The 20,866-nt window shown below is 31.2% G+C and overlaps 2 protein-coding genes across 7 annotated transcripts; one reads left to right on the top strand and one right to left on the bottom strand.

The window, feature by feature from the left end:
* The first annotated feature begins 10,062 nt into the window (after window positions 1-10,062).
* On the top strand, window positions 10,063-11,619 carry LOC146952118 (strigolactone esterase RMS3). Its single transcript, XM_085758071.1, has 2 exons — window positions 10,063-10,626; window positions 10,767-11,619. The coding sequence occupies exons 1-2, from the start codon at window positions 10,253-10,255 to the stop codon at window positions 11,197-11,199; spliced, it is 807 nt and encodes a 268-aa protein (XP_085614197.1). The 5' UTR covers window positions 10,063-10,252; the 3' UTR covers window positions 11,200-11,619.
* A 5,506-nt stretch (window positions 11,620-17,125) lies between these two features.
* Window positions 17,126-19,950, bottom strand: LOC146952117 (DNA mismatch repair protein MLH1-like). Of its 6 annotated transcripts, none has more exons than XR_015033541.1 (5): window positions 19,698-19,950; window positions 18,989-19,345; window positions 18,020-18,154; window positions 17,538-17,890; window positions 17,126-17,432 (listed from the first exon to the last, which is right to left on the bottom strand). XR_015033541.1 is itself a non-coding variant. In XM_085758015.1 (5 exons), the coding sequence occupies exons 3-5, from the start codon at window positions 18,131-18,133 to the stop codon at window positions 17,377-17,379; spliced, it is 381 nt and encodes a 126-aa protein (XP_085614141.1). In that variant the 5' UTR covers window positions 18,134-18,154; window positions 18,989-19,345; window positions 19,698-19,950; the 3' UTR covers window positions 17,126-17,376. The 6 variants fall into 6 exon arrangements, 5 of the variants coding, with proteins under 5 accessions (XP_085614141.1, XP_085614148.1, XP_085614146.1 ...); XM_085758015.1 differs by having other exon boundaries at window positions 17,680-17,890; XM_085758022.1 differs by having other exon boundaries at window positions 17,680-17,890; window positions 18,989-19,160.
* Window positions 19,951-20,866: the final 916 nt, after the last annotated feature.

The raw sequence follows: 20,866 nt of genomic DNA, 5'->3' as shown, positions 1-20,866 counted from the left end.
TGTATAAAAAATGGTTGTTCAAATAACATACCTCTTTGAATAAGTAGTAGTAGTATTGAGTTTAGGAAAAAGGTTAGTGAATATAATAAATTGCTTCAACTCATTTAACATCTGCTAAATAATATACTTACTCAAGATTTCGAACATCATTAATCCCTATTTTTAAGTGTTCAAATGACAAATATACATATCAATTGACGTCCAAATTAAGTTTAAATGTATTTTTAATCTCTTCTTTTTTACTTGTTTACGATTTTAACCCATCTGTTTCTAAATTCAAAACATAGTTCTTCAGTTTATTAAATTCATTTCAAAACATTTCTCCATCACTCAATGTGAAATTTACTCTTGCTGATGTAACCAAGAACACCAAATTGGCACATCACAACGATAGTGCATATACGTGTAGTTTAAATTTTATTATTTTATTTTCTATGTCATGATTAAAATATGAGTCTCGCTAACAAATATTTAAGAGCATTGTTTAAGGAAACCACAAAAAAGAAATTTTGTCTTGAAAATACAAATCAAACACATGTAAAAGTCGTAACTACCCAATATTCAATTTAAAAGTTACTATTTTTAAATGTTAAACAGAGAACCAAAAACTATATTTAAGCTAAAGTTTTATGTGATTTTTTGTATATTTAAATAAAATATTTTTTCATATACAAGTGGTATCAGAATGATAATCAAGAACCTTTGGAAGATTGTGTTATGAGTTTTACATCGGTGAATTTAAGTAAGAAGTGAGACTATGAGTTTATTAAACTAAATAGACTTTTTTTTTTGGAATGAGTCACTATCTCTTCCAACTTATGTAGATTGTGTTATGAGTTTTATTCCTTTTGTAAATTTTAATTTCAAACTGAAGAATACAAGGAGATGGTTGAATTTCAATTGAATTTCAAACCATTACTCTCAAAAATTGCAAAAGAATGTCTATCTGTGAAGCCCGGATACGAGATACGATACGGATACGATACTGCACCGATACGTCGATATGGAAAAATTTCAAAAATCAAGATACGATACGGCTAGGATACGTTAATAAAAAAAATTATATAATTAAATGTACAATATAATTATAACCATTTTTTTAATATGCAAATATATTAACAAACACAAGAAACCAGGCTCGTAGCACATTAACATAAATATAAATAATATTGACGATTAAGAGAGTGATCATTAGTCAATTACATACGCAATATATACCAAAGTCGTCCGATACCAAGACTTCGACTGTGGCCAAAGTGGACGGCGACCAGTTTGGAAGAAAAAGTTGAAACCCTAATTTCTTAGAAAGGGAAAGATGCAATTGTGTTGTGTGGTGTGGTGTGGGTCGTACTGATACCAAATAAAGATAAAGGAAATGTATATATATTATAGTAATATAATGTTTTTATTCTTATTTTTTACAAAAAAAAAAAAAAGAAATCAAAATAATATAAAAAACACAGGTATCCGTGTGTATCGGGACGTATCGGAAAATATCGGATAATTAATTTTTTAAAAATTAAAATTTAATATTTGGATACTCTCTGGATACGTATCGGGAAGTATCGGGCAGGTATCGGTGCAGGATACGCAGGGGATACGGTACGTCATCCATTTTGAAGTATCGGGGCTTCACAGATGTCTATACATGCTGCACGATGCAACGTATTCCAAGAGTTAGTTGAATTCAAGTACATTATTTTTGGGATTTAGATCCAACGACTCTACAATCTGCTAGATCATTAAATGGGCTGTAGAGGATTCAAATTCGTTAAGGATCATATTATTTACTTACTTTTGCATGCTCGGAACCAAGTTGAGAATTTGTATTAAGTTACCAATTTCCTGTATAGTACTCCCTCCGTTTCAAAATGAGTGTCGTTTTAGGTGTTTACACACATATTAAGAAATGCAATGATTAAAAGAAAGAGAATGGTTATTTTACCAAATTATCCTTATCAACTATTGGTTAGTTTTAAAAGTAATACTTTGGAAGTAGTGTGCTGAATATTAATTGGAGGGTACAATTGAAAAGAAAAAGTTATTATTGCATTGGAAATTGAAAGTGACATTCATTTTGAAACAAATTTTTTTGGCTAAAGCGACACTCATTTTGAAACGGAGGGAGTAATATAATTTAAACGAAACACAATTTAAATTGCACATCGTTATATCGGGTTGGACTTAGTTCTTCTATGTTATTTGGAGACGGATAAAAAATATAAAGTGACAATTATTAATAGATAATAAGGATAACTTAGTTGAATCATCACTCCTTTTCTTTCATTTATCATATTTTCTTTGAGAAATGTTATTGTTAGCGAATAATGGGCCAGCGAAACCTTCACGACGCAGGTGAAATATTTTTATTGCATGATTATTGTTGACCTGTTTGTTATCCACCCACCACACCCATATATTCTGCTAGCGCTAAATTTTAATCGGCCAAAGTTTATATCGGGATACTTTCGTGAAGTTTTTTTTTTCCGTTGTAAATAGCATAGCTCATTTTCTTAATATATGCTAAATAAATGTGATAATCATTGAATAATAGTGGAAGTAATTTAAATGACATTTTACTCAGAATGGTTGTGTGGTGAATTGATGATTGCAGCAAGGAAAAACGTAAAGTTTGTGTGGATTGGATGAGAACTTTTGCTAAAAAGAGAGGGGGAAAAGAGCATGCACATATATATTTAATTGGTGGAGCTTGCGCAGCAAATTCTAGTGATGTACTCTCTCCATTGACATGAACTTTAAAGAACATCATGTATATCAAAGTCATGAAAATATGTGATACAAAGGTCACATCCTAATTTTATTCTTAACGTAGAGAGCTCTATGACCACAAAATAAGTGGGAACTTATATTACTACTACTTAGTCATTACACGCGTGCATAAAAAAGGAAAGTTAACATAGTACAATTCTATGTAATTATTGTTGTGTGGATCTCTGAAGAAGAAAAATAGCAAAACTAGATATAGTACCTGGCATATGTTAAGATGAATCAAAGATAAAATATGGTAATTGACTTGTATATTTAAGTGGATTTCAATGAGTATGTCTAAAATCACCTTAAGTCGTGTAAAAGAGTCTAAACTCTAAAATCCCATCAAATAATTCTCATGCGTAATAATATGATAGAATTACTTTGTCATCCATTCATTTGAATTGGTCATTTTAAAGACTACATATAGCTAAAATGGGCGAACACCACCGATATTTTTCCCCCTAAAGTTGAATGCAATTAAAGATCGTGGATTTTTCATTAATCTTGATCATTGGTCGTATATGGAACAATTTAGTTTACTTGTTAACGTTAAGAGTTTGGTTTGTTAATATACTTATGATTTTTGAATCTTTTTATGTGTATTGATAACATGTATTTGAATTCCCCTAAAAAAACATGTATTTGAATTATAAAATATGAATGACAAATGTCTTAATTCATAGCTAATTTTACTGTATTCTAGTTATTTCAAATTTTAAATGAAAACTTATTTTATTGTAAAAAAAATCATAATAAAAAACAGATAATTATTAAATATACAATAACAACCTCGAGCAACTATTGTTGCTTTCCAAACATCAGTTTTAGACATCTTATTCAATTTATAGGTTTGAATTTTCATGGGGAAAAAGTGAAGGAGTGTCTTTATTGAATATGGATGGTTTTTGGGTTATTTGAAACAATGTAATCAAGTTGTTTTTGGTGAACAAGACCGGCCTAAAAGTCCTCTTGTTGATTTGGTGAATTTTTTTATTTGGTCTTAGATTACATCTAAAATTAAAAGCTTCTCCTACAATTTATATCAATTGATTAATTACTCAACCACTTAGATGTTTTTAGATGTTTTGTGACTACTCTTAGAATTTGATTTTTGTATATGCCCTTTAATAATATAGATAGATGCAAGAGTAAAATTGTTTAAAGATGATTTATAAATATTGAAAATATGCTATACCCAAAAGAATTGTGTCCTTTTTTTTATCCTCTTTATTAGTAGTAGTATAGGTTTATTTGTTATTAATAAGAATGAGAGTGTTCATTGTGAAATATCTCTTCAAATTAACAAATATATTATTATTTTTCTTCATAAAAGAACTAATAAATATTCTCCAATGAATCACCTTCAATTGTCTGATCATATATATTTTGCATTTTAGTTCATTGTGTGGTTATTTTAGAAGAATAAAGTCATCTATATATATATATTGTTTGGCTGACCTCTGATTGAATTATTTAGAGAGAAAGAAATTTCCATTGTTTTCGGTAAAAGGAGAAGACAATGACTAAAATGTTTGATAGAATTAAAGTTACTCTCTTTTTTATGGATGAAAGCAAGAAAATTAGATTTAAATTTTGATACTAATCGTTGGTGGGTCAACCCTATATTGTTTTTGGGATAACCTTCTTATTGCCTTTTGGTTTCATTTTGCTAACGAGAGTATTAAAGGAAATGTTAACAAATGCCACATGACGTTTTTTAAGGACATTTAATAATAAGTTTTTATGAAAATTCGTGCATCTAATACTTCCTCCGGTCACTATTATAAGCAAATTTCTACTTTTTAGATTCATTCAATAAATGATGTATGTGGTCTACAATATAGACCACATACATCATTTATTGAATGAACATAAAAAGCCAAAATTTGCTTATAATAATGACCGGAGGGAGTACATCATAATCGAAATATGTAATATTTAACCTTTTAAATGATTAATTTTTAAATTTGGAATTCTTAAAAAGTGTTTCGGCTACGTTCCTTAGTACGTTCCTTAGTATGACACTTTTGGATTAATTAAATTAGAATCCTTATCTTTTTTTTCCCACAAAGGCAGGTAGCACCTTCTCTCTCTTTTTTTTTTTTTTTTTTCAAGCTTCCTGTACCCAAACCCACCATAACTTGGTTGCACTGCAGTGCTGAGAATAAATCACAAAGGAAAACAGTGAGAGCTTCTTTTCCCATCTTCACATATACTCCTCAAGGATAAATTTGTTAGAATCATCAACAAAGTAAAATTTTGTTTCATGTCACAAAAAATACATTTAAACCGCTATAGTGGAAGCAAAAAATACTAAATAACTTTGCAATCTCAAATTCGGATTTCATACTTACTAAAGAGTCAAATCTATTTGACTTTTCAAATGTAACTCACTTAAACCCAAGAAACTTTAGTGACAAAAATAAAGAGCAACATTAAATAGAGTTTAGATTTTTGCATTTGTGGGATGTTTTCAACGTTTCTTATGTTTCAGGTAGTGTTTAATTCTTTGTCCACGTACCCAAGAATAATATATTACTCCCTCCGTTTTAAAATAATTGTCGTTTTAGGTGTTTACACACATATTAAGAAATGCAATGATTAAAAGAAAGAGAAAGGTTATTTTACCAAATTATCCTTATTAACTATTGGTTAGTTTTAAAAGTAATACTTTGGAAGTAGTGTGCAGAGTATTAATTAGAGGGTACAATTGAAAAGAAAAAGTTATTGCATTGGAAACTGAAAGTGACATTCATTTTGAAACAATTTTTTTTGGTTAAAGCAACACTCATTTTGAAACGGAGGGAGTACTCCCTCCGTCTCATATTACTAAGCAAAAAAAAGAAAAATCACACTTATTAAGAAAACTAAAACATGTAGTAGTTTGTAACATAGTTTTTTGTGTTATCTTTAAAATAAGTTTTATAGGAAGATGTAGTAAAAATAATTTTCATTGGTAGTTGCTTATAGAGAAAATGAAAAAGAGAGCAAATTGAATGCACTTTGCATTTAATTTTCCTTTGAAAAAGATATTCCCTCCGTTTCAAAATACATGTCCAATTTTTGCAATGTGCACTATTCACTTGACTTACTTTGACCATACTTTTTAACTAATGTATAAATACAAATATTAGCATGTAAGATATTGTTTGATTTGTCTCGACAAATATTTTCAAAATATTAAATTTTTATAATTTTTTACTTTAGCTAATTAAAGATATTAACAGTCAAAATTGTGCATTGGCATATGTGAAGTGGTTGACTTGGACATGTATTTTGAAACGGAGGGAGTAATTTTATGATAAAACATAATTAAATATGATAAAAGTTTGTCTTTTTTGTTTATAATTTGGGACAAAGAAAATGAGTTTTTTTACTTATAATTTAGGACAGAGGGAGTAGTGGAGAATTTGTTTTTGCATTTAATTAATGAGGATTAGTTACACGTCTCTCTCATTCTAAACTTTCCATTTAGTCAAGAATAATAGATAGAAGATGGCTAAACACAAAGCATTATCTTTTTAAAGATATAGGGAAAAAAAGTCAAGGTTTAGAAAAGGCAAAAGGAAAACATATGAGAGAGTAATGAGTCAGCAGAACAATTAAACATGGAAGAAAGTTTGTCCCAACTACTAACTAGGTCACTTCTTTGTGCCAACCCCATATATAGAACTTTGGAATACCTACATTGTCTCTCCTTATCGTTGGGGTCACAATATGAATGAATATGCCAGTTAGGGCAAGGGTCACAATATGAATGAATATGCCAGTTAGGGCAAGGGCCCCAATATTCAAAACTTATCTACTTCTTTTTGGATGAGCCTTGTTTGCATTCTCTTATCTTTGATTTCATTGATGATCTATGGTGCAAAATTATTGGCTTTATGTAGAACCTTGAGGTCCTTGACAGCTTGCCCTTTTTTTATCTGTCCCGTGAGCTTAGCTCAGTTGGTAAAGATAATGCATAATATATGCAATGTTTGGGGTTCGAACCCCAGACACCAAAAAAAAACATTATACTATCTATTTCATTAGGGTTTTTTTTTTTCTTGGAGATTACACACAAGTATTTTGTGTATGTGTAGTTTTACTTTTGAATTAGATAAAATTGATTCTAACATGTTTGAATGTTATGAATAAAGATAATTGTCTTTCTAGAATTAATTCTAATCTAATTTTGAACTTTTGCTCTATAATATACGAACTTATTGCTCAACCAACTTTTATATAAATATATTTTAAATATAAATCACTTTAATTAAATTCAACCAACTTTTACCCAAAATAAATTTTAAATAATCAACTCATTTGAAATTAATTTTTATCACCACATATCAATTGCACACTTAGGCGCTACATTGAATCTCAAATAATCCAAATTGAATTGGAAGAACATATTTTCTATTCATGAAGCTCGAATTTGTGATTTTAATTGATGAAAATCAAGCTCATTGTGAATTGTTTTACATCGATATTTCATTTCTAATATTAGCTTCTCTCGCATATATAAATCATTGTTAATTGCTAATTGATACAACAAATGAATATCAAATTAATGAATTGCATTTTGAATCATATGTACTATAAAGTTAACTTGTTGGAGTTTAAATTTTTTGAGGATACTGTGTGATCCTCTAAAGTTCCATATATAAAATTAGACTCGGAGAGATTTTTCTTCCTAAAGTCAATTAGTTTATCCACCTGGTCGGAAGTATATTTTTATATCCACTAATCTGAATCCTGTTCTGTGGTCCAAATCTATTTTAATATAATTATTATTACTTGATCAAACTTCATATATAATTGGGACTTCCTATACTATTTTGCGTCATAGGTAGAGCTTAAAAAAAAAAACTTGTGCTTGCTAAAACTGCATATAATAAATTGTTTTTTAATGGATATAAAGTTAATTGTTTTTTTGAAGAAATAATAAGTTAATTATATTGTATTTCTTCAAAAAAATAAAAAGTTAATTGTTATGGTACGTAACTTTCACATTAGGAACTTTTTTTGACAATCAACTTTCACATTAGAATTTTGTATCAATATATATGTTTATCGAATAAAAGGAAAGCATCTTTAATAAATAAAAAAATAGAAGAAAAAAGGAAAGCATCATGTGATGCATGCATATAATAAATTTTCATAAATTAGCAATTGAAGATAAGTGAAGTTCTTTATATATGCATTTAACTAGTGGCTTCGAGTAAAAGCATATTGCTAGACACTAGAGATGGTGAAAGCAGCTTGCTACATCTTTGTCAGAGAGAGACAATGAAATTTTACGAATAGACAAAAAAAAGTGCAGACTTTGTCAATTCCATATTCGTTTTGATTTTCCTGTTGTGTGTGAATTTTGTATTCTGTGGAAACAAGAAAGAAATGGACCATACTGCATAGTGTACTATATTTAATTTAATTTTTTTAAGCTAGGTAAATGAAGGGGAAAGAAATTTGAAGGCTACTTCCAATGAATCAGATTCCACTATGTTATTACATTACATCTTTCTATTTTTAATCAAACAACAATTCATGCAAAGATTCTATCTCTGTCACGTCTACACCAAACTACAGCAAATGATAGCAATTGTTGCCTTGACAATTGGATTATGATGTACTGGTGATTGGTGAAAATTGAAGCTAACTAGCAACTGGTACACATGTACTCGTTTTTTTCCAGTGCCTTGAACTTGGATGAATGTACAACCATACATGTTGAATTAATTATCATCTACTGTCATTCCTTATTCGTCATCATCAGCGTCACCCTTTGTTTGTGTACTAGTGCTCCAACAATCACGCTCCATAGTGTGAGCCGACTATCTCCATTCACACATTTGAGACGCGCTTCGGATCCAGAAATTTTGAACGGTGGAGGCAGGGGCGGATCTAGACTTTAGTACATGTAGAGCTAAAATTTCAAATAAATAATAATACAAACAATTTTTTTTAATCGACAAATATTATTACCTCATTGTTTGATACAATACATTACAATGAAAATCATCTCATATCCATTTGTTGAAAATGAGATAAAATGACATCATTGCTAATTGTTAATAGAGCATCTCTTAACCACTGATTACTCATTTTATTACATAGGTTACTCTTCACAACTTTCATAGCTGAAAAAAATGGTCAACACTTGCATTTGCTACCGTACGTGTGTGCTATATGTGTTTTATCTACTTTTTTTTTTTGACGTTATGTGTTTTATCTACTAAAAATAAAAAAATAGGGAAAAGCATGTGGAGCTATAGTCCCACATAGCTCCAACATGCATCCGCCCCTAGGTGGAGGTATCATGTATAAAAATTTGTAGCATTATAAATATAAATATTTTTATAAAAATAACTAAACAATCATTTAACATTCATCTCCTATTCGATTTCACATTTGATTTTTGATAATATTCATAGAGTTTTGCTGACAAGTGCGCTAAGGAAATAATTAGTAATAAGTTTAATGTATAAAAAATTGTTTTTTAAAGAATAGTTAGTCTAGACACAACAAGTAAGGTGTGTGGTTGATACGATACATTTTCAGGGGTTCAAGTTGTGTGCACAGCCTTATGACTGCATGTAGTTACACACACATGTATTTTGGCTGCTATATCAAGATGAATTGATCCATATTTCCAAATCCAAATTTTAGCTTTTAATAAGATAAAAATCAACTTTAAAATTCAGATCATCCGATCAAGACGATCGTCTGAGATGTGTGTGTCATGTGGTCACAATACATCTGATCTAAGAGATATACTTGTATCGTCGCAACCCTAATCTTAACAATACACAAGTGTTTTCCCTAATTTAAATTCCATTTTTGGAGTTATATATTGTGTGTAAATGACTGACGCTGATTCTAATCTTGACAATATAAACACAACAATGTTAGTTGGATACTCCTAAATTTTTAGCATCAAAATCTTTTTCATTTCTCAAAGAAATAAAGGTTTCCATTTACAAGGAGTTCGCTGTTTTTCATGATTAATGAACTCATATTTGGTAGACCAATTAAATTCATTAATGTCTTTTTTTCACTTTCTTAAATGAGCAATTTCATTTTTTTTTTTTTAAGAAGTTGAGATGATCTTAACTCAATTTCATCACACTCATTCAACATATTATTTTCTTTCCATCTCATTCTTATTATCATATTGTCAAAATATTACATGTATTACATCTATTTTTCTATTTTTCTCCCACATGATCTAGAGTGGCTTAATGAGTGTCTAAACAACATTTTTTTTTTCTTCTTATAAATACCACTCAAATAAAGGAAAAACACAGTGAGATAGAAAAAACAGACGAGGCTAGTATTTATATTCACGTTGGCTCATATCCTAAATTCCCAAAAGCCAAACGCCAAAAAACACACATCTCTTATACATCCAAATCCAAAACATAAACAATCGTTTCTATCCACTGCCACACCTTTGACCTTCAAATCAAATTCCACACATTTCTTTTGTCCAAACATGGGCAGCACTTCCATCCTCGACGCACTCAATGTCCGCGTAGAAGGCTCCGGCGACAAATACATCGTCTTCGCTCACGGCTTCGGCACCGACCAATCAGCATGGCAGCGCGTGCTCCCTTACTTCACCCGCAGCTACAAAGTCATTCTCTATGACCTCGTTTGCGCCGGCAGTGTCAACCCCGATTACTTTGATTACCGCCGTTACACAACTCTTGACGCTTACGTTGATGATCTCCTCAACATCCTTGATTCCCTCCACGTCACTCGCTGTGCTTACGTCGGTCACTCCATCTCCGCCATGATCGGAATGCTAGCTTCCATTCGCCGCCCTGAGCTCTTCTCCAAACTCATCCTTATCGGTGCCTCCCCAAGGTAACACAACATTCATCACACTCATAACTAATTTTTAAACACGTTTGTCATTTATTACGCTCTTGTCATTTCGATTCGCCTATGAATATAACTGCTGACAGATATAACTAAAATTGTAACATGACTATTTATTTATTCAGATTTTTGAACGACGGTGAAAATTACCACGGAGGATTCGAGCAGGGAGAAATTGAGCAAGTTTTTTCAGCAATGGAAGCAAACTATGAAGCGTGGGTGAACGGTTTTGCTCCACTGGCTGTCGGGGCCGATGTTCCGACAGCTGTTCGAGAATTTTCTAGAACGCTCTTTAACATGAGACCAGATATATCTCTCTTTGTTTCAAGGACAGTTTTCAACAGTGATCTGAGAGGGATTCTAGGACTGGTTAAGGTACCTTGTTGTATCATGCAAACGGCGAGAGACATGTCGGTTCCGGCGACGGTGGCGACGTACATGAAGGAGCATCTTGGCGGGAAGAGTACGGTGCAGTGGCTGGACACGGAGGGGCATCTTCCTCATTTGAGTGCTCCTTCTTACTTGGCTCATCAACTGGAGATAGCACTTTCACAGTAGCGCGTGGTATTTAAGCTTGCCTTGGGCGCGTGGTTGAGAGTTTATAACTATTGGATGCTGACCAAGGACCATGGTTGTACTGGTCTAAAACTCTAGAAGACATGTACTAGAGGTTCGAAGTGGACACGTGTCGAATAATGTGTGGGTTTTGGTTCATAGATTTTATGAGATTTTTTTTATGTAGGATAAGAATCTGCACGTGATGTCACGTGATGTGTGGCCATTTTTAGGTTCTTTTACTTTTAATTTGCGATATGAAAAAAAGGAAACAAAGAAAAAAAAGAAAAGAGAAATGCCTTGTTTCTTTTATATATGATTTTATTGTTATCATCATCATGATGATTATTAGTAGTTTTTTTGACTTGATGATGATTATTAGTAGTTACTAGTTATAAAGGTCTTTTGTTTTCTACTGGTTTATTCTTTGTGTTTTAAAATTTTATCTAGTGATTTTCAATTATTTGATTTGATGCTACCTTATGCACTATGATTGACTTTTGGTAAGTTTTAAGACAATGGCTTATCCGGTCATAATATTTTGCATTTTGGATTTCTTGCTAGAATCCAATCCACGATATGAATGGTCCACTTGTTTTATGGGTTTTGGCTTTGTTCAAACAAACTCATCTAAGTACTTTTAGACCAAACAAATTTTGATTTATTAAAAAAATTAATTAAGGATCACGTATTAAAATCTTACATATTCATATCTTGCATATCATCAATCATAGTAGTCTATCTAAAAACATGTCTTCTATCAACTCTTCTTTAAATTCATAAAGCTGCATGGGTAAGTCAATAAGGTAAATAGTTGGAATTCCTTAAAAAAATAATTGTATAGATTCATTCTCTAAAACACTAGTAATGAATTTCATAGTTTGATATACCTTTAAATGTGTTATGAACCTTCAAATAAAATAGTCTTAATAGTTGCACGTGAAGGATATCATTAAAATCAACATAAAGAAATAGTACATACAAGATTAAGTATATGTGTCAATTTGGTTTTCGTTGAATTTATTTTAGGTTTCAATGTGACACCTGGTGTATTATTTCATATGAATTGCTCTTTTATTTTACAAACAATACATTGACAAGGTCATTTAGTCACGAGCATCGTCAAAATTAGCTATGTGGTAGCTAACTAATGATTTCACCACTAAGTTAGCTTTCGAGGGGATCAAATTGAATCCAAAATTTTATATAGAATCAAATTGAGTATTGAAACTATTAGATACTAAGCCTTAACATGGTTACTTGCTATAAGGGTCATCTGTGTTTTATACATTACATTGGACTTAACTGATAAACTAACTATAGTTACAATTAGTCATGATTGTTAGTTACAGTTAGTTAGAGACTTTTCCTTCACACATTGTGTATATATACTTGCAATCCTTCCCCTTGTAATCATTCAATACAATGTTGATTCACTTTCTCTATACTGTAATATTCTCTGTATGGCAGTGAACATTGTTCTTCCGCATTCATCATAATTTTCCTTTTCTCTTCTTTTTCTTCCTTTTTCCATGGATTATCCTACAAGTTCTACCACTTCCTTTTTCCAAAAATATGTTTTCAAGTGCAATTTTATATGGAAAAAAAGCCCGACCAAAATTGAAAGTTATTTGTTCAAATCCCCTTTATAGTCTACATGTATATATAATTCGAAAAGAGAAAGCCTTTTAAAAAAACCAAAAAATAATGAAAAGATTATACATATGTAAAATTACAATCCACTTTTCTGCATGCAAGAGGGCAGAAGAAAAGAACATAAATAATAGGTCGAATACCTATTAATCAGTTAATATATGCTAATCAACATAATCTAGTTCATTTTTACTTGAAATTCCTTAAGCAGTTAATCTATGCATTTTCTTGTAGTTTACTGTAAATAGAAGTAGTTCTTTTGAGTTATTAAAGATATTTAATCCCTTTTTTAGGTGGGTATCGAATGCTTTGTCGTGCTTGAGAATCTGATTTTAGTCAGTTGATCTTTGAACAAATGCTGCTTTCCGTAATTAAGCATTTGTTTTCTTAATTTTATCCATTACTTTTTCATTGTCACTTTTAAACTTCAAAATGAGCCAGGTTCATTTTTCATTATTTAGGTCCAAGTTGGGCTTCTTATTAATAAACATATATGCTGACACTATTTCTTTTTTTTTTTTAAGGATGTTCCTAACTAAACTTAAATAAGGCCTTAGGCCTATAATGTGATATTGGGTTTGTCAACGAAAACTCATGTGAGGTCGACCTTTTCTGGTCATTCAATTTTATAAGTATTAAATTAAAGGGAAATGCTAACAAATGTCCCAAGGGCACTTGTTAAGAAGACCAAAGAAGAAATTTTGTCTTGGAAATGGTGCATTCAATGCATGAAAACTTTAAAAAGTAACTTTTTCTACTTTAAATTTATCAATTATTTTCTATTTTTGCATCCTTAACAAGTGCCCTAAGGGCACTTGTTAGCAAGACCCTAAATTAAAAGTGTTAGAATCTTGTCTCTCCATGCAATAAAAAATAGGCTATTATTTTTCTCATCATATGCGTTTTTAACGCTTTTCTATTTGTACAATCACCTTCATATTCGAATCACGACCATTTCATGTGAGCGTGAATTTCATCCAAAAGGAGAGAGGGGGAGGGTGTTCTTGATATTTTTTGCAATTTTATACGCACACGACAATCTGTATGTGATGAAAATTAAGCAACCACATATAGATTTATTGGTACCACATCCAACTGTTACAACCTTTGAGACAACTTTGTTGTTCTCTCTTCTCATTGGTCAAAAATAATAAAGAGAGAAAAAGGAAGAGAGAGAATAAAAACATAATGTGAGTATGAGAGAGAAAGTTGTACAAAAGTTGTATCATAATGGTTGTACAAATATCATTTCTCTTTCATTACGAACCTTTCCAATTTGAGAAATGATATTTTGACAACCACTTTTTGACAACTTTCTCTCTCATACTCACATGATGCTGTTATCCCCCATCAAATGGATGTCAAAATATCATTACTCTTCCAATTTTTCTCTCTATCAAAATGAGTTGTTTAATTTTGACATCAATTAGCACAATTTGAATAAGAGAAATGATATTTGTACAACCATTTTCTTACAACTTTTAGGACAACCCTCTCTTTCATACACTCATTATGCTCTTGCTTTCTCTCTCGATTGCTTTGGTTTTCGTGTCAAGACATACATTTCTTTTTATAATTTTGGTTGTCCTATAAGTTGTATAAAAAATGGTTGTTCAAATAACATACCTCTTTGAATAAGTAGTAGTAGTATTGAGTTTAGGAAAAAGGTTAGTGAATATAATAAATTGCTTCAACTCATTTAACATCTGCTAAATAATATACTTACTCAAGATTTCGAACATCATTAATCCCTATTTTTAAGTGTTCAAATGACAAATATACATATCAATTGACGTCCAAATTAAGTTTAAATGTATTTTTAATCTCTTCTTTTTTACTTGTTTACGATTTTAACCCATCTGTTTCTAAATTCAAAACATAGTTCTTCAGTTTATTAAATTCATTTCAAAACATTTCTCCATCACTCAATGTGAAATTTACTCTTGCTGATGTAACCAAGAACACCAAATTGGCACATCACAACGATAGTGCATATACGTGTAGTTTAAATTTTATTATTTTATTTTCTATGTCATGATTAAAATATGAGTCTCGCTAACAAATATTTAAGAGCATTGTTTAAGGAAACCACAAAAAAGAAATTTTGTCTTGAAAATACAAATCAAACACATGTAAAAGTCGTAACTACCCAATATTCAATTTAAAAGTTACTATTTTTAAATGTTAAACAGAGAACCAAAAACTATATTTAAGCTAAAGTTTTATGTGATTTTTTGTATATTTAAATAAAATATTTTTTCATATACAAGTGGTATCAGAATGATAATCAAGAACCTTTGGAAGATTGTGTTATGAGTTTTACATCGGTGAATTTAAGTAAGAAGTGAGACTATGAGTTTATTAAACTAAATAGACTTTTTTTTTTGGAATGAGTCACTATCTCTTCCAACTTATGTAGATTGTGTTATGAGTTTTATTCCTTTTGTAAATTTTAATTTCAAACTGAAGAATACAAGGAGATGGTTGAATTTCAATTGAATTTCAAACCATTACTCTCAAAAATTGCAAAAGAATGTCTATCTGTGAAGCCCGGATACGAGATACGATACGGATACGATACTGCACCGATACGTCGATACGGAAAAATTTCAAAAATCAAGATACGATACGGCTAGGATACGTTAATAAAAAAAATTATATAATTAAATGTACAATATAATTATAACCATTTTTTTAATATGCAAATATATTAACAAACACAAGAAACCAGGCTCGTAGCACATTAACATAAATATAAATAATATTGACGATTAAGAGAGTGATCATTAGTCAATTACATACGCAATATATACCAAAGTCGTCCGATACCAAGACTTCGACTGTGGCCAAAGTGGACGGCGACCAGTTTGGAAGAAAAAGTTGAAACCCTAATTTCTTAGAAAGGGAAAGATGCAATTGTGTTGTGTGGTGTGGTGTGGGTCGTACTGGCACCAAATAAAGATAAAGGAAATGTATATATATTATAGTAATATAATGTTTTTATTCTTATTTTTTACAAAAAAAAAAGAAATCAAAATAATATAAAAAACACAGGTATCCGTGTGTATCGGGACGTATCGGAAAATATCGGATAATTAATTTTTTAAAAATTAAAATTTAATATTTGGATACTCTCTGGATACGTATCGGGAAGTATCGGGCAGGTATCGGTGCAGGATACGCAGGGGGTACGGTACGTCATCCATTTTGAAGTATCGGGGCTTCACAGATGTCTATACATGCTGCACGATGCAACGTATTCCAAGAGTTAGTTGAATTCAAGTACATTATTTTTGGGATTTAGATCCAACGACTCTACAATCTGCTAGATCATTAAATGGGCTGTAGAGGATTCAAATTCGTTAAGGATCATATTATTTACTTACTTTTGCATGCTCGGAACCAAGTTGAGAATTTGTATTAAGTTACCAATTTCCTGTATAGTAATATAATTTAAACGAAACACAATTTAAATTGCACATCGTTATATCGGGTTGGACTTAGTTCTTCTATGTTATTTGGAGACGGATAAAAAATATAAAGTGACAATTATTAATAGATAATAAGGATAACTTAGTTGAATCATCACTCCTTTTCTTTCATTTATCATATTTTCTTTGAGAAATGTTATTGTTAGCGAATAATGGGCCAGCGAAACCTTCACGACGCAGGTGAAATATTTTTATTGCATGATTATTGTTGACCTGTTTGTTATCCACCCACCACACCCATATATTCTGCTAGCGCTAAATTTTAATCGGCCAAAGTTTATATCGGGATACTTTCGTGAAGTTTTTTTTTCCGTTGTAAATAGCATAGCTCATTTTCTTAATATATGCTAAATAAATGTGATAATCATTGAATAATAGTGGAAGTAATTTAAATGACATTTTACTCACACTACAAAAAACGCGCATGAATTGCGGCGGTTTTTTCACTATTTTGCGGCGGTTTTTAACCTCCACAACATATTTTGTGGCAGTTTTCAAAACCCCCGCTTATTCTAATCCCACAAATTATTTGCGGGAGTTTTGGCCAACCGCTGGTATTGCTTCCAAAAAACCCCCGCAGTATGTCAACCATTTTGTGGGGGTTATTAACCTCCTCAAATACAATAATATTTTTTTAAAAAATAAATTATGCATTTTTATACTTTTGTGGATCTTTATTTTTTTTTACTTTTTTCTTCTAATTTATTGGAATGGTAAATATCTAATAAATTATATCATTACACTCAAAATTCCAAAATAAATATCTAACCATTATAGCATATATGTAGTTAAAAAAAATCATATATAATCAAATATCAAATGTAACAATACAACACATAATACATAATAGAATAAAATATGTCTTCCTCTAAAAGGGATATCATCAGAACTAAACATACAACTAATATTACTCTTGTTCAACTTAAATATACAACTAATATTACTCTTGTTCAACTTGAACATCTAACCAACTGTGGTTTGATGTTTGATATAAAACATAAAACTAACATATAATCTTAAATATACTCTAAAAACATCAGATGTTGCCTCCACCACACGATCCTCTTGTGTTCAAAGATGAATTAAGCTCGACTGAAATTTAAAAAAAAAAAAAACACTTCATTAGTTAAAATACATTGACGAAACTTCGTAAAAAACAAAACAAAATTACAGCAGTAAACAAACACAATTACGAACCTTATGAGTTTCTATGTGGCAAAACATATTATCTGACAGAATAAACAAACACTGGCAGAGACTTCATCTAATAACTATAAACACCTCTAAACATTTCAAAACGCATCATAGTTTATGTTTACATAGCTAATATAATGTATACCATTGATGAAAAGCACCATAGTGATTTTCTTGGCAGGATAGTTAGCATTAGACACATAACCATGCATCTCAAAAATTGAAGAAGATGGATCATTGTCTGAAGCTTCAATTTCAATCAGATTGTGAGCAGCTGAGACCCCATAAACTGTTCTGATGGCATCAAGCCTTGAAGATGTGGCTACTGTATGAACATCTGCTTTAACAGCTCCGTGCTAATAGTAATAGTAGAGTCCCAAATGATCAGTGGAAATTAATTAACATACATAACTCACAACGCATACCGCTATAAGAATGTAGTGGTAAATAAGCTTAGTTTTATTGTTCAAGTTACAAAAACCAACCTTTCTGCAAGAGAAACTGACATTGGTATGATGTATTGCAAACCGGCTGACAACGTCTACTATCTTTGAGTAATCATCCGAGGAATTCTGTAGCGTCTTCTTCCTTGCAGCCATATTATAGAATAGATTCTCAACCTGACAGCACATGCACATGCAGGCACAAGAATCTCAATCGGTTACATGTAAACATTCAATTCCAATTGAGTGAATCACTAATCTAGTCCTTGAAATTGTAAGAGTCAAGCAATTTAGTCTCTGAAATTAACGTAATTTCAAAATGATCCTCAAAATTAAAAATTTCACAATCACATTATCAGGAACCAAATTGACAAATCTAAAAAGACTAGTAATATTGAGATTTGTTAATTTCAAGAACCAAATTGCATGTCATCTACAATTTCAGAGACTGAATTAATGTTCCGATTTCAATTGTTTATTTAGAAGAGCATAAACATTTAATCACAACATAGTTCCAAAAAGAGTACTAGCATTTCTATAATCGAAATAGAACATCCTAATAATAACCTTCAATTTGTCTTCATTAACTAGACAATTAATTAAAATCAACTTATGACATTTCACTAATTTTAGTTTAGGCCAGTTTGGATTGACCTATTTGAGTTTATCTACTAACATAAGTTTTGCAAAACTGTTTGGGAGAACATATGAAAACAGCTTATGACATTGTTCATAAGCTGTTTTCAGCTTATTTTCATAAGTTCTTCAAGATAGATTATAAAAACAACTTATAAGAAAATAATTTAAATTTATTTTATCTTTTTCTATAGAAATAGCTTATACATAATCGCTTATCATGATAGGCGTTTGTACGTACGGGTAATAATTTGAGAAAATAGATTATTCAAACTTAATCAAATGTCTCGGTGTCTATGTCAGACACCGGACACACATTTCATCAGAGGTGTCGATGCTACAGAAATTGAATTGAAAGAGAGAAAGAAACCTAACCTGTAACCATGCAATTGGCCTTTAGTAATAGTAGTAACAGTAACATGCGCCACATAAGTCATACTAGCAAGCGCTTCACCTCTAAACCCCATAGACGTAATCCTATGCAAATCCTTAAACGCAGACAACTTCGAAGTCGTATGCCGCTCACACATTAGACTATTAGACTATTCTGTCAGTATAACAATAAGGACATTAGACTAGTGTAACTTGTTGGAACTCAATATCTTATACCAAGTATCAAAGTGACTTAATGTGCATGAAAGTCTGCTTGATAGCAATGCTTCTGATTTCTTTTATTTCCAAATCAAGACTCCCAACAATAGAGTCATACATTCAAATTTACAGCATCCATGACTGAATTCATGAAATAGAAACCACAAAAAAAGATCAGTAACAAAAACCACAAAAACACAAAATCACAATGTAGCAACAAATAAATAAATAAATAAAAACCCAGATCATAAACACTAAAACCAACTAAAAAAACCCCAAATCTGAAACCCTAAAACCCAATTTTGAAGGAAAGCATGAATCAGAGACCCCAAATCAGAAACCCAAAAATCCTAAATCACAACCTGAAGGAGCACGTGAATCAAAAACTCCAAATTAGAACTCTAAAACCCCAAATCAGAAACCCTAAAATCCCAAATCACAACCTAGCCGTAAACAAATCAATATACAGAGATGAGTTTTGTTATTCACTTACTTTCTGGATGGATTTCGAGTGAGAAGGATGATTGAGTAAGCTAAAGTAGATTGATGACTGAGCGAGCTATTCTCGGAACTAAAAAAAGATCGTAAAGAAACACAAATTGGAATGTAAACAAATCGATTGACATACGATTTTGTGGCGGCGCGGCGACGGAGAGTGAGACTGTTAGAACCATGCGTTTGGAGAGACAGAGGTTTTCACGTTGAGAGAGAGAGAGAGTGAGATGGGTTCTTTGTTTCTGAAATATGAGTTTCTTTACCCATAACCTTTTTTATTTTTTTATTTTTGTGAAAACAAAGAGCGCATAGGGAAAAACAAGCGGGATAATGGAAAAATGGGAAAAATTACTTCAATTTTGTGGGGGTTTTTGAACCGCCGTAGAATAATAAGTACCCCTCCGGTCACTATTATAAGCAAAATTTCATTTTTTAGGTTCATTCAATAAATGATGTATATGGACTATTTAATGAACTACATACATCATTTATTGAATGAACTTAAAAAGTAGATTTTTGCTTATAATAGTGACCGGAGGGTGTATTTGTTACATAATCAAGTGCACGCGTCATTTTATAAGCCAATTTGCGGGGTTTTTTAAAAACCTCCCCAATAAAACCTCCGCAATCAAGCTTATTTTTTGTAGTGTCAGAATGGTTGTGTGGTGAATTGATGATTGCAGCAAGGAAAAACGTAAAGTTTGTGTGGATTGGATGAGAACTTTTGCTAAAAAGAGAGGGGGAAAAGAGCATGCACATATATATTTAATTGGTGGAGCTTGCGCAGCAAATTCTAGTGATGTACTCTCTCCATTGACATGAACTTTAAAGAACATCATGTATATCAAAGTCATGAAAATATGTGATACAAAGGTCACATCCTAATTTTATTCTTAACGTAGAGAGCTCTATGACCACAAAATAAGTGGGAACTTATATTACTACTACTTAGTCATTACACGCGTGCATAAAAAAGGAAAGTTAACATAGTACAATTCTATGTAATTATTGTTGTGTGGATCTCTGAAGAAGAAAAATAGCAAAACTAGATATAGTACCTGGCATATGTTAAGATGAATCAAAGATAAAATATGGTAATTGACTTGTATATTTAAGTGGATTTCAATGAGTATGTCTAAAATCACCTTAAGTCGTGTAAAAGAGTCT

Source organism: Medicago sativa, chromosome 1, assembly GCF_051527215.1.
Source record: "Medicago sativa cultivar Bolivia chromosome 1, Bolivia_mono, whole genome shotgun sequence".
Lineage (NCBI taxonomy): Eukaryota > Viridiplantae > Streptophyta > Magnoliopsida > Fabales > Fabaceae > Medicago > Medicago sativa.
This window is presented reverse-complemented; position numbering and strand designations above follow the sequence as displayed.

Excerpts from the sequence above, each read along its gene's own strand:
- LOC146952118 (XM_085758071.1), top strand. The coding sequence starts at position 10,253 with ATGGGCAGCACTTCCATCCTCGACGCACTCAATGTCCGCGTAGAAGGC. Across the intron at positions 10,627-10,766 it reads CTTATCGGTGCCTCCCCAAG|ATTTTTGAACGACGGTGAAA; the intron begins GTAACACAACAT and ends TTATTTATTCAG.
- LOC146952117 (XM_085758009.1), bottom strand. The coding sequence starts at position 18,133 with ATGGCTGCAAGGAAGAAGACGCTACAGAATTCCTCGGATGATTACTCA. Across the intron at positions 17,891-18,019 it reads TCAGTTTCTCTTGCAGAAAG|CACGGAGCTGTTAAAGCAGA; the intron begins GTTGGTTTTTGT and ends TATTACTATTAG. Across the intron at positions 17,433-17,679 it reads TATGGTGCTTTTCATCAATG|TCGAGCTTAATTCATCTTTG; the intron begins GTATACATTATA and ends TTTAAATTTCAG.